Source organism: Balaenoptera borealis (genome assembly GCF_965194805.1).
Source record: "Balaenoptera borealis genome assembly, chromosome: 17".
NCBI classification, from domain to species: Eukaryota; Metazoa; Chordata; class Mammalia; order Artiodactyla; family Balaenopteridae; genus Balaenoptera; species Balaenoptera borealis.
Window position 1 is genome coordinate 34,842,281 of NC_138876.1, and position 14,149 is coordinate 34,856,429.

The window sequence follows — 14,149 nt, forward strand, 5'->3', positions numbered from 1 at the left end:
GGTTCTGCTCTGATTTGGTACTAAATGTCAAGCCAGTCTTTCAATGAGCATTACCATATTTTCCACAAAGAGAGACTGAATAATTTACAGGGTGCAAGAAGGTTAGAACACTTACATTTTCTCTAGTTTACTGCCTTTGCATAGGCTGTGATCAAAGCACTGCCATTTGCACCATCCTGTCTTTGAAGCTACTAAGATTCAGATCTGAGGACTGAGGGGCTGTTTCCTACCCGTTAGCAGCTGATAAAGAGCTAGGTTTGGCTTGCTGACCACTTGTTGCACCTTGAAAAGACAGCACTGGGAAGAGAAAGGGCTGAACCACACAGGAAGAAAAGGAAGAAACCTGGACTTAACATGACAGAAGTAAGTCACCCGATCCGAGAGCTTTATTTATGTCTCACAATATGAAGCAATTCATGACACGGGCCCCATCAAATGCCCTTATATCCAGGGCAGCTGCAGGACAGTGCTGGGGCATTCAATCAACTTCATTTCCTTCCTTAAGGATAGAATTGCAAATCTGGAAGAGAACTTTTTACTCTCAGCTTTCACTTTTGTTTTTCTGCTCAGCCAGCTGATTTCTCTCAGCACATCCATGTTTCCACCCCTCAGACTGGCTCTCAGTTCTCAAATGACATCTCCTTGGTATTAGTGCAAAATCAGACACAAAGGCAAGAAATAAGGCAAAAATATTAAGGGAAATAGGGCCTAGAGGGAATATCAACATGCATCTTCTCATCTGGCATTTTCTCTCAATTTAAAAAATTACATGGACACTGAATCACTGCGCTGTACACCAGAAACTAACAAAACACTGTAAATCAACTATACTTCAATAAAAAAAAAATTACATGAAAATCTCTTTTGTAAATGCAATTCATTTATAGCATCCAAAGGGACCCAAAGTGAGAGGAATCTATCTATAAAATAAATATTGCAGGGCTTCCCTAATGGCTCACTGGTTGAGAATTCGCCTGCTAATGCAGGGGACACGGGTTCAAGCCCTGGTCCGGGAGGATCCCACATGCTCCGGAGCAGCTGGGCCCAGGTGCCACAGCTACTGAGCCTGCGTGCCACAACTACTGAAGCCTGTGTGCCTAGAGCCTGTGCTGTGCAACAGGAGAAGCCATCCCAATGAGAAGCCCGTGCACCACAACGAAGAGTAGCCCCCGCTCGCCTCAACTAGAGAAAGCCCGCGTGCAGCAACCAAGACCCAAGTTAGCCCAAAATAAATAAATAAAATAAATAAATTTTAAAAATAAATAAATATTGCTTATGTGTAAATATTTACTTCCAATTTACCAGCTTGGTAAATGTGGCTTTTCATTTACTGTATTTCTTAAGTTGCAAACGTAAAGCAGGGAGCCATTGTGTGCCTTCTGCAACCTTCATTTTCTCGAATAATAATCGTCATCCTTGCTTCGAATTTTTTCATGCTGTGTTTCCTACATGGTATTGCAGAAAAGAGTAAGGAACAGTCTTCACTGTTCATTACAGGAAAAAACCAAAACATAAAGGAAAAGTGTACAGAAATAATGTAAATGAGTGTGAAAATGAAATTCAGGATACCAGGGAAAGGAGCTAGAGAGAAGTGGGGAAAAATGGAGAATAAATGTGTAAGGTATGGAGAAGAAAACACTGCTATGTCTCAGAGCTGCACTATTAGAAAGCATGCACTGATCTTCAATTAACCCAGAGCGAGGTCATAATTAGGTAAATGAGATCACTAATGTTAGGCTAATACACACACATACACACACACTCAGTTGAAGAGGGCAAGGAATCCAAACAGTCCTCACTCCCGTATGCATTCTGGTCAATAATATGTATGACATCAACCAGTAATGTACCAGGGCAACCAAAGACATGGACAGGAAGAGACCTGTGTGCTGGCAGTGTTGGGTCAGTGAGCCCATCTTTGTTGGTGGGGATGGGGGAGATGGGTGGCAAAAGCAGGGTGACTTGATAGAATTGCTTTGCTCAAGGAAATGAGATTCATTTGATTTCTTTCTTTCTAGGTTGTACCCTATAAATTTCTTTGAGAAGGAAAAATCATAGCATTTTTTGGTCTAAAAAAAAATGACAGATATCCCTCTGTTGGGATGGTTTAAGAACACGGACTCTGGACTCAGAGGGACATGGTTCAAAGTCCACCTTTTCCACTTGCCCAATCTTGCAGAGCCTGCTATGAAGAAAGTTGATATTTAGTGGAATCAGAATCTGAGATGCACAGGGAAATGATCCATGATGTCTCTCAACCTCTCTACTTCCCACCTCACCCCAACCAGTTTTCAGCCCTGCCCACCCCCAGTTTCACCACAAAAATCTGTTAACAGGGATGAAGATATGCCTTATCTGTGTCCTTGACTCTCTCTAAAACTGTAACAACTTCCGGTCTGAAAGTTCCTCCCAAATACCAAAACGCAGGAAGAACGTTTCCCACCTGATCTTGCAAAGCAGAGGGCCTGACAGCTCCTCTCTCAAAGCCCCTCCTGCAACTCAAGAGAGAGAGAGTGGGGTGGCGGGGGGTGGGGGGGTGGGGGTTAGGCCTCCCTCCAGAGCGCAGTCACTCTGCTTCCGCAAGCAGAGGTGCTGGGCTAGAGTAACACAGGGCAGACAGAGCTCCATATTACTGAATTATAATACATTTTCTTTTTAAATCATAGAGACAGGGGAATGGGCTAGGAGTGGATTTACTTGTTTGCTTGATTATTTAGCAGTGCTGGTAGTGAGGGAAGAGGAACATTTCACTGACTCAAGATCATTCCGAAAGGCTTAACAGCAGAGGGTTCATGGAAATAGGCCTCCTTCATCTCAGGTAGTTTATAAACCACGAGAAGGGTGAGGCATAGAAACAGGGGGAAATTAGTATGGTGTTCCAGTGAAAAGACACGAAAAAGAAACTCGTTCCTCAGAGCACTAAGTAATATCTTAACGCTCAAGTAATTCTCTGTGGTCACATGAGAGAGGCCTTTGTAGCACGTCGAGGTTGGTTTAATCTTGAAATCACTGTGAACGGAGAAAAAGGCTCTGGGCACAAATAAGGGGCCTGGTTTCAAGAATCTCCTTAGAAATCGGGGAGAAAGGGGAGCGTATAATTACGGTTTGTGTGCCCCTGCTCTGGGGGTGATGTCATCACCGGCGCTCGGTGCCAGGAATCTGAGCTCACCACCCTTCAATAATTCAATAGGGGCTTGCCTGGGAACTTCTCATCTCGGGGATTAGTGACCAACAAATCTACTCTGTGGGTACCTGCGTTTGGCTGAGGGGAGAAAGAGGAATCGAAATGACCTTGTAAGTGGGAGTCATGTGAAAGAATGCAGCCCTGTGGGGCTCCCACTAGACTCATACGGATAGGACCTTAATACTTTGTCAGCCCCTCCCTGTTCCGCTTCCCGCCATTCTCCAGCTGAGAAACTGAGGCTCAGAAGGGGGAAGGCACAAAGCTGGCTATTCCCGCGCCCAGAGGGTACCTGGGTGCCTGAGCCCCATTCCAGCGCTTTGTTTTCTCTATCACGCTGTGCCCCAACCTCATCAACCTCCAAGCTCCCACCAGCGTGGATGCTGAGAACCTCACCCGCCTGGATGCCACCTGAGTCATTCCCAGGGGCCCAGGGACCCCGGTTCACGTTACAGGAGCTTCCAGACTGCACAGACCCTGAGGGGAAACGAATGTCCTGCCGGAGACTCTTTCTGCTGCGGGCGTCATTGTGCAGAGACGCTGTAGCACAACCAGCAAAACCGGTTCTGGGAGGAAGAAGTCTGCAGTAGTTCTGCCAGAACCGTGCTGCCCTTGAGACTGGCAATCTGCAGTTAATCCCGCAACCTCATTTTTTTTTTTAACACCTTTATTGGAATATAATTGCTTTACAATGGTGTGTTAGTTTCTGCCGTATAACAAAGTGAATCAGCTATTCATATACGTATATCCTCATGTCTCCTCCCTCTTGCGTCTCCCTCCCACCCTCCCTATCCCATCCCTCTAGGTGGTCACAAAGCACCGAGCTGATCTCCCTGTGCTATGCGGCTGCTTCCCACTAGCTATCTATTTTACATTTGGTAGTATACATATGTCCATATGTACATATACATATACATATACATATGTACATATGCCACTCTCTCACTTCGTCCCAGCTTCCCCTTCCCCCTCCCCATGTCCTCAAGTCCATTCTCTACGTCTGCGTCTTTATTCCTGTCCTGCCCCTAGGTTCTGTTAACACCTTCCCTGGCCAAACTTTTCCTGTAATTAAATTAAACTAAATGATTAGAGTTTCACGTTCTTTCCTTTCTTCTGTTCCTGCTAAACAAGAGGTAAGAATAGAATATAGGTCAGCAGCAAAAGAAAAGAGTAGTGTTCTGGAAAAATCCATAAATTTTGTCATCAGGCCTTATGATGCGTATGTGGGAAGACTAACAAATACGGGACTGTTTTATTTTTTTAATAAATGCACCCAAACCAAATATCCAAATAGAAGCTATCTTGGGAAGACACACAGATCTCTCAAATGATACTGCCGTGGCTCAAAGTAGATTCGTAGTGTCTCTCGGGATATTACCCACTCCAAAGCTGGTCTTGTGCCAAAAACTATATATTATTTTTACCCCTGAAGTGATATTATCCAACTTGTTGGTACCCACTCACATTTGGACCCAACTGATTTCTGATTTTTTAGAAAACATCCTCAAAGATCAAGATTTACTACCTTTCTTTCAAACAAAGAAAGGCGCAGCAGCTCTCTGTAGCGGCACCGACACAAGTCAGCCTGTGTGTGGCCCGTTGCCAAAGGAACCCGGGGAGGTTGGTGGGGTTCCTGACTGACCCATTCCTCTCAGCCACACGGCGTCAACCTCCCTTGTGTCACTACTTTCCCCGACACCGAGAGCCAGTAAAGATGTAAACGGCATATTCAGTTGTCTGAGGGGGTGTGATTGGGGCGTGAAACTTCAAATGTCCACGAGGACCAGGCAAGGAAAGTTCCACGATGGAGAAGGCTAGAGAAAGCATTGAAGAGAACAGCTGGTACCTCACAAGAGCTACTCGTGGCCTTGCAGACACTCGGGCTCATGTTGCCAGAATCTCTAATTATCCAAAAGAGTCTGGAAACTTAGGTTTTTGTTTTGTTTGTTTGTTTCTTGAATCTCCTAATTATTAAATGTGGGCAAAATATTTAAAAACTTGGAATATAAGTACATAAATGCATGATGCACACGTACATATACGTTCTGTGGAACATATGCAGGCTGCGGGTCACAAATTTGTGTCCTCTGGACACATGAACTGAAAACAACATGTGACACTGAATGAATGTCACAATCCTAAAGCCTACAACAGATTTCTGTGTGGATGTTACCAAGAGGAACTCGAAGTCAAGTGAAACTGCTCCCGAGAATAAGTCCACAGTATGAAAATCACAAACAATTCCACTGTGAGAGGATTTTATGCCTTGCTTTGTTGAAAACCTTTTTCCCAATCATGTAATTTTGGGTTTTTTTTGCAGCCTGCTTATTATAAAATCAATGATATTTTACAGAAAAAACTTACATCCTGCAGGTTGAAAAAAAAAAATCTTCTCAGCCTACCTAATGAAATGGATTTAACTTTTATGGTTTTTCTTTAAAAGCTCTTCCAGTAGTTTGGCAGAAGTATTTGGAGATATTTTTATTACTCATCGATTAACCCAAACTGCACACAATTACAACTACCAAATAACAGTTACTGAAAATAGGTATTAAAGAAACAAGTTTTGCTACAACAAGCAAGCACTGCCATGTGTCAAAGCATATGTGACCTTAAATGTGTCAGCCTGGAACAATACACATGCACAAACATACATATTTCAACAAGAAAAGTGAGCCTTACCTATGGGAAATGAAAGAAAAGTCAACTCAGCCCCAAATTAACTACCTCACTGGTTGACCATAGAGCCGCCATCATTCAAGATGTCCCTTCAGGTTTAGGCATTTTCTTTAAAAGGTCGTTATTGACTGGTAACAGTTAACACATTCACCTTCTAGCACTTGTTATCAGATTGCATGATAAGGAAATTTAGGGCTGCAGTTACAGCACACTTTTACAGCTTGCTTTACCTTGACAAGGCACTTGCAAGGATAGGATCCCATTGTCTTCCCAATGGATGGCTCTGCTTGGGCCTGCCTCTCACTCCTCACACACACTGCCGTGCAGCTAACGATTCCCTTACCTCCCCCTCAGAGACTGGATTTTCACACATCGTACTCCCAGCACGTGCTTGGTACAGCAGGGACAATCGGAAAAGTTTGTTTTGTTTTGTTTTGTTCTGCTTTACATGAGCGAACTGAGGCCCAGAGAGGTCAGCTGACTTGCCAGGATTCCAACCCTGGGCCCTGATATCATTGCACACACTGCCTTTTCCTTACCCAGCCCAGTAATCTAGCCTCTGGGAGAAGAGAAGGGGGCACGAGGAGAAAGGCTGGGGCTTGGGTGAGGAACTTTAAACAGAGGTGGAGTGGGGCCTCAAGGAGAAGCTTTTCCTGCACTTCTGTGCCCATCACATCACAAGGCCTCCTGCCTTCCCTCAGATGCACTGACCCACTGGAACATTCTCCCAGCTACTCTGGAACTCTGTTTCTGCTTGCCCATTTAGGTCAACTTTCTTGAGCCTAAAGCCAATTTCATTTACTTTGTTTTATACCTGAGTGAAATGAGACACTGAGCAATTCATCTTCTTCTCTAAGTCATGCCCACAAACTCCCATCCAGTTTCCTTTCTCACCTGGCCTTCCCCTGCTTGCAGACAATGGAGCATTGAAAGCAGTTGTTTACATTGACCTTTTCATTAATTCGAAGACAAAGTCTTCTAACGCCCTCTTAGATGGTACATAACTGAAGCAGAAAACAAGCTTAGGGTTCATCTGGAACCTTCCCTTTGGTGCAAAATAAGGATCGAGAATCAGAAGGCACAGAACACAGGAAGAAGAGTGGGCATAGCAGCAAAGTTCAGTTTTCATAAACTCAGGGACTCATGGCTGGAAAGCAAATCAGAGTATCGTCAAGTCTTACTTTTTTACCCGAATCCATGCAACGGTGGACACCTATCCTCAGGACGCACCTGGCCAGAGATTTTACTGTTGCCCTTCTTAACCGTGCTGGCCCCAGACAGAAATCAGAAAAGCTTAAGCTTGAGGTTAACAGGAAAGAAATGGCTCAAGATCACGGTGGTAGCTCTTCCTCAGGGAGTCAAGTTCAGAGACCTGCAGCCCTGCTTCCTGCACCCTCCCTCGACCAGATTAAGCCTCAAAGGGGCCGGGGGTCGGGAGGCTTGCCCAGCTGCTTACCTGTGCAGACAGTAGCTCTGAGCACCTTCCTGCCTCTGAAGAAGGCAGCAGTTGGAGAGGTGTTTGGGGAAACTGCAGTGCAGGTAGAAAAGACTTTTCTGGCCCAGTCCTGTTAGCCCCAAGTGCTAAAATGGAGCTTGGGGGCCTGGAGGATTTGGGAGGGACAAGGGGCCTGGCCCGTTCAGCGGGAGGCCACAGAGGAATAGGTACACCCCCTTTCTCCTTGCTCCACAAAAGGCAATTTAGCTGCACGTAATTGAACGTGTGTGACTTCAAGAGAAAGATCATAGGTTCATTTCCCTTTTTTCTGGCTCAAGTTAACAGATCTTTCCCTACTCAGAGGCTTTTGTAAAAGAATCCTCTGCAGAGAAAGGACACGGTATTTAAAAGGTACGACCAATGAATCAGTGCTACTTTTTCACTCACCTTAGCTTCTTCATTCACGTCCCAGGTGAAGGAAACAGCATTATATGCAATCTCTTCAATGTTGCCAATCGTATTAAAGCTCTCCTTGTAATCAGCTGTGACATGAAAAAAGAAAAAGGTATTAAAAGAATCAGCGTTACTGGGTGACATGTATTGAATTATCATTTTTCCAATGGGGAAATTGCAGCTTTGACTATTCCTCTGTCTGTCTCCATGGCAACAGTTAAGGATTTGTGCTTGCTGATAATCTTTTACTAATATTTACTCTATAAGAATGTAAGCGTGTTCCTCTATTAAAAGAGTAAACCTAGGTGAAGCAATGTTCCTAACTGATTTGTTCATTAGTTTCATTTTTAACTCGGTTTATAAATTTCTTCCTCCTGAGTGCCTTGTCACCTACCTAGTCCCTCTCCTACTCACTTTTCTGCCACTTAATTTTGCCGGCAGTGCCAGAGTATTCCATAGGGATCATTTCATAGGACAGAATATTCTCTTTATCAGCCGGGCAGTGTCTCCAGGGCTTCAGTGAAGAAATCCAAGAGTGCAGAAAAACTTATTTTTTACTTCTTTTTGGATTTAGGTACAGAGAATTGAGTCAGTCGTACTCAGCTCATTACCACCACCTGTCCCCTCAAGGCCCTCTCTTATTTCTTTATTTATGTAATATTTATTTATTCCTTTTTCTTCTCTCTATCCCCCACCCCCAAACACAATAGCTATCAACATGTTTGCTCTGTATCCTTATGAAGTAAGTTGGGTTGATTTGCCTGTGTACATAGTTTTCATTTCCACAAATTGTGCCGTACTGTGACTAGGGTTGCCAGATTTAGCAAATATTTGGATCATACTCTAAAAAAGTATTTGTTGTTTAACAGAAATTCAAATTTAACTGGGCACCCTGTATTTTATCTGGCAACCCTCGCTACGGACCTTTTCAGACGTATCCACATTGCTGGTTGTATGCCTAATCCTAGCTGTGGCTGCATAGAATTCAGTGGTGACCATCAACTACAATTTACTTATCCCCTCTCCCCAGAGATGGACCCTTCAGTGGTCTCCAGCTCTCTGGTACCACAGACAACACTGTGATATTCCTCTGTCTCCACTGTCACTGCCTTAGTTGGTCTTCAGGTCTAGACACGACGTTCCTAGTCTTAATCCTCACTACTTCCTGAGGTTTTTAGCTTATGCTTACCATCTGGATTTTTCCCCTACTCTTGGCCCCCTTGGATATGACATCCTACCTTCACTCCATCCCTTGTGTACTAAGTAAACATTGGCCATGTCCTGCTTGGCTGGCATGACGGTAAGGCCCATCTGCTTTTCTTTGAGGTCTGGTTCACTCACAACTTGATCACCTAATCACATATGTTCTTTTTTTCTAAACTTCCATAATTATTTATCTAAAATGAAAACTCTAATCATGTGCTTTTAATAATGTTTTTAAGGCTAAAACTTGCACCATGACCTATCATATGCTTTGCAATTAGACCCTGCACACTCCTCTGTGTCATCACACTACAGCCCCACAATGGGGGCCACAGGAAGCCTCAATACTAATGATATTGGAGGTCTTTTTGTTTATAAAATCTTCTTGAATATGTTTCTCTCTGAGTTAGGATGAGTTATTATGATTGACTTCCAGTATAAAGTGTTCATTGTCTACAAAATTTGACATGTTTCTGGCCAAATGGTCATTTCCTCATCCTGTGTTCTAAGTGGTCCTTATCACTCCAGGGCTGGTGGCTTCTTGAGGCTTCAGCAAGTTCTCTATGTTAATGCTGTAAAATTTTGAAGTCTGCTTTCCTAAAATTCACATATCTGATCATTTTTAGATCATTTCCTCCTCATTTATCACAAAATCTAAATTCATGTGATCCTTAACCAAGATTTTAATTACCTTCTCTTACTAATACAACTCATTTTGTTTGTGTGAATTAGGTTGGGAGAAGTAGGACTCCTATTTGATTTTTCTATCCACAACACAAAAATAATAAAACAAAGTCCATAATAATAATATTAATAAGTTTAGGGGAATTCCCTGGCGGTCCAGTGGTTAGGACTCAGCACTTTCACTGCTGGGGCCCCGGTGGATCCCTGGTTGAGGAACCAAGATCCCGTAAGCGGCGAGGCATGGCCAATAATAATAATAAATAAAATAATAATAATAATAAGTTCATAATAATCCATAATAAAACAAAGTCAGTTTGATTTTGTGTTTTTTCAAATAACTCCTTATTACTGGGACCTGGATTACTGGTTAACTTCAGAAAAACCTACTGAGATGTGCTGTCCAGAATGGCCCTCAGACTCACTTCCTATAATGGGTCATGTCAATCTATACTCTGACCAGAATTCTATTTCCCCTCTTTCTCACCAAATTTCTACTTTTGTGGCCAATCCAGTGGGTACAAAGTGGTATCTTAATGATATTATAGTTGCATTTCTTCTATCACCTATGAGTTCAAGCATCTCTTCACATCCAGGATAGCCAACGAGGTGTCTCCTTATACAAACTGCCTATTCATGCCCTTTGTCTATAATTTTATTGGTTTCCTCAGGGAAACTTTAAAGCAAAACTATAGATCTTTACATTTTAAGTAAAGCACACACACTTTAACATAGAAGCTTGTGTGTTCACCATAGGAAAGTCGTATACCATGAACAAATAAGAAAAATATTTAAAAGCAGGCACAATCTACTCACCCACTACAAACACATCTGTGTAGACTTCATTTTTCCTATCTCAGTCTCTGTCTCCCTTTCTCCAAAATATGTAAATATTTTTACACAATATTGTAACAATTATTTTTTAATTTGCTTCTTTTCCCTTTAATACATCTTCAGCATCTTTCCATGTCACTAAATAAAATTGTGGAAAATAGTTTTAATGTCCAAATACTATTATATTGGATTAAAATAAAATGCTATAACTTTATTTTGCCCCTATTGGTTCCTTAAATGATGCATAATACTTTGCTACCTTAAATAGCGCTTCATCTAATTATCTTTATGGCAAAATAGTCATATATACTTCATTATTTCATTAACATATATTCTCAGAAGTGAAATTAATAGGTCAAAGGCAAATATATTTTTAAGGCTTCTAATTCACTTTGTCAAATTGCTCCTGGAAAGGTTAAAACAGTTTATATTCACAGTAACAGTGTGTGACTTCCTGTTTCCTGAAACTGTCTCTTTCCAAGTTGGTATGCAAAGCATGCTAACATTATTTTATTTGCAATTCCTTGATTGCTAAAGAATAGAACAGTCTTCTATTTGCTTCCTGGCTCTTTGTGTTTCTTTATCTTCTTTCTCTTTGTTTTTAAAATTTATTCATTTATCGTAACAGTTTATTGTTCTGTCTTTTGCTCATTTTTCTCTTAGGGAATTCAAATTTTCTTACTGATTTAAAGTAAATATTTAAAGCTAAGCGATAAAACAGAAAGCAAAGGGAAACGATTTTATATCCTACAAGTTTAAAAAAAGGCTTTATGACTATATTTCAGATGATTTTAAATACAAACCTGTGCTTTCAGCAGGCCAGCCAGTTTCTTAAAATTTTGAAAAGAAAATAGATCACTGAACTTAAAGAAACTGAGTTCCCTGATTCTTCATAGCTATTTGTTTTAAAAGATAGTCTTACAATTTTGTTTTGCAATTTTTAATAAGCATTTTTAAAATCATAAATCAATCATAAATTTAAAAAGCAAATGCCATATCTAGCAATAAAGAGAAATCAAAATGGTTTGGTCAAACACTTAACCTAGATCTTTTTAAGTTTTTATTTTTCCACACCTTCTCTACCTGAAAAATTCCTCCCCTAAAAAAATGTGTTAGCTTAGAAAAGTAAAGAATTTTAAAAACAAATGCAATACAAACACAAATAAATGCTTTCTGGGTCTTGCACAGGGTCTCTGTCAGTTTCTCTCTATCATGTTCACTTACTCAATCAACAAATGTAGTGAACAAATATTTACTGTGTGTTCCCTATATACCGGACAGCGTCCTCACGCTTAAGAAACAGCAGAAAACAAGACTAGGTCCCTGACCTAAAGGCACTTACAGTTCAGAAGGAGACAGAATACAAATAAGTAGACAAATAAATAAATGAAAAACATATTATGTTTAATATGCTTTTTATGCCAAAAACAAAAAAACAAGACTGGCGAGGCTACTTTTTATTGGGTGGCTACATTACCTTGCTTATTTCCTTCATACTACATATCAATGTTTTATTTATTTGTTTATTTATTTAACACCGCCATTTCCCATTAGCTATACATGCTATGTAAAGGCAAGGAACTTAACTTAAATACTGCTACTTTCTCAGTGTTTAACATTATCCAGATAAGATGCATTCCATAAGTTTGTTGAGTAAATGAATGAATAATGGATCCATGAGCAGTCTAAACAAAAAATATAACTAAGAGACTAATGTCACACACTCTTCTTTAACCTTATAAAAGACATATCTGGTCTTCTCTACCCCTTTGTTTTTAGTCTCTAAGCCACTCACCTATAGATGGTAAAACAGCTCTGCTGTCATGTGGTGACTGTCAAAGTTTTGTACACGACTTACACACATTGATATTGCTTTGTCCACATGCATTTTAGTCTAATAAACAAAATGTTAATAGATGTGTCTCCTGTTTCTGAAAACTGTCTTAATGTCCTTTGATGACTGTTGTTTGCTTAAGGGTTCATGACCCTTGGTGTAGGAATAAAACCTCCACAACCTGTTGTTAATTCTTCCTGAATTTATTTCCTCAGGAAAGTTTCTCAAACCCAAATTTTGTAAAGGTTGATAGCTGCAACCAGTAAAAGGTATCGTAGGACTTCCCCAGTGGCGCAGTGGTAAGAATTCGCCTGCCAATGCAGGGGACACGGGTTTGAGCCCTGGTCCGGGAAGATCCCACATGCTGCGCAGCAACTAAGCCCGTGAGCCACAACTACTGAGCCTGTGCTCTAGACCCCATGAGCCACAACTACTGAGCTCGAGCACAACAACTACTGAAGCCCGTGCACTCTAGAGCCCGTGCGCTGCAACTACTGAGCCCACGTGCCGCAACTACTGAAGCCCATGTGCTTTAGGGTCTGCATGCCGCAACTACTGAGCTCGCATGCTGCAACTACTGAAGCCCACGTGCCTAGAGCCAGTGCTCCGCAACGAGAAGCCACTGCAATGAGAAGCCTGTGCGCCTCAACGAAGAGTAGCCCCCGCTCACCACAACTAAAGAAAGCCTGTGCGCAGCAACGAAGACCCAACACAGCCAAAAGAAAAAAAAAGGTATTGTAATGAGCTGGTGTAATGAGCTTAGTTTCCTAGAGCTGCCATAACAAATACCACAAACTTGGAAGTTTAAAACCACATAAATTTATTCTTTCATAGTTCTGGAGCCAGATGTTCCAAATCAAGGTGTTGGCAGTACTGGTTCCTTTTGGAGGTTCCATGCCTCTCCTAGCTTCTGCTGGGGGCTGGCAATGCTTGACATCCCTGGACTTGCAGACATATCACTCTAATCTCTGCCTCTGCCTGCACATGATGTACTCTTGTGTGTCTCTGTGTTTCTTCCCCCTTTTTCTTCTCTTCTAAGGACTTGTCATTGGATTTAGGGCCCACCCTAAACCAGGATGATCTCATCTTGAGATGCTTAACTTATTACATCTGCAAAGACCTTTCTCCCAAATAAGGTCATATTTACAGGTTCTGCGACTTAGAATATGAACATATAATTTTTGAGAGTTACCATCAACCCCTGCATCTGAGATTCCCTCCTATGATTGGAAGTCATGTGATTTGAGTGTATGGCTTATTCTTGTATGAGAGCCACTGTAGCTAAAAAGTAATCACCCTACTTTAAAAGGATTTTAAAGCATTTAATTGTGAACATACAGGCATGCCTCCGATATATTGTGGGTTTCATTCCAGACCACCCCAATAAAGCCAATATTGAAATAAAGTGAGTCACACAAATTTTTTGGTTTCCTAGTGCATATAAGAGTTACGTTTACTCTGTATTGTAGTCTATTAAGTGTGCAATAGCATTATGTCTAAAAAAACAATGTACAAACCTTAATTTAAAAATATTTTATTGCCAAAAATGCTAACCATCATCTGGGCCTTCAGTGAGTCATAATCTTTTTGCAGGTGGAGGGTCTTGCCTGGATGCTGGTGGCTGCTGACTGATCAGGGTGGTGGTTACTGAAGGCTGGGGTGACTGTGGGAATTTCTTAAAATACAACAACAGTGAAGTTTGCCGAATTGATTGACTCTTCTTTTCAAGACTGATTTCTCTGTAGCATGCAATGCTGTTTGATAGCATTTTACCCACAACAGAACTTCTTCCAAAATTGGAGTCAAACCTCTCAAACCCTGCTGCTGCTTTATCAACTAAGTTTTTTTC

General features: G+C 41.5%; 1 protein-coding gene across 4 annotated transcripts in view; it reads right to left on the reverse strand.

The window, feature by feature from the left end:
• Positions 1 to 14,149, reverse strand: part of GRHL2 (grainyhead like transcription factor 2) — a 141,128-nt gene that overhangs the window by 54,343 nt on the left and 72,636 nt on the right. For all 4 annotated transcript variants that reach the window (XM_082364331.1, XM_082364329.1, XM_082364328.1 and 1 more), the window contains exon 8: positions 7,743 to 7,837. In XM_082364331.1, coding sequence (XP_082220457.1) covers positions 7,743 to 7,837 — 95 coding nt within the window. The remainder of the gene's footprint in view (positions 1 to 7,742; positions 7,838 to 14,149) is intronic.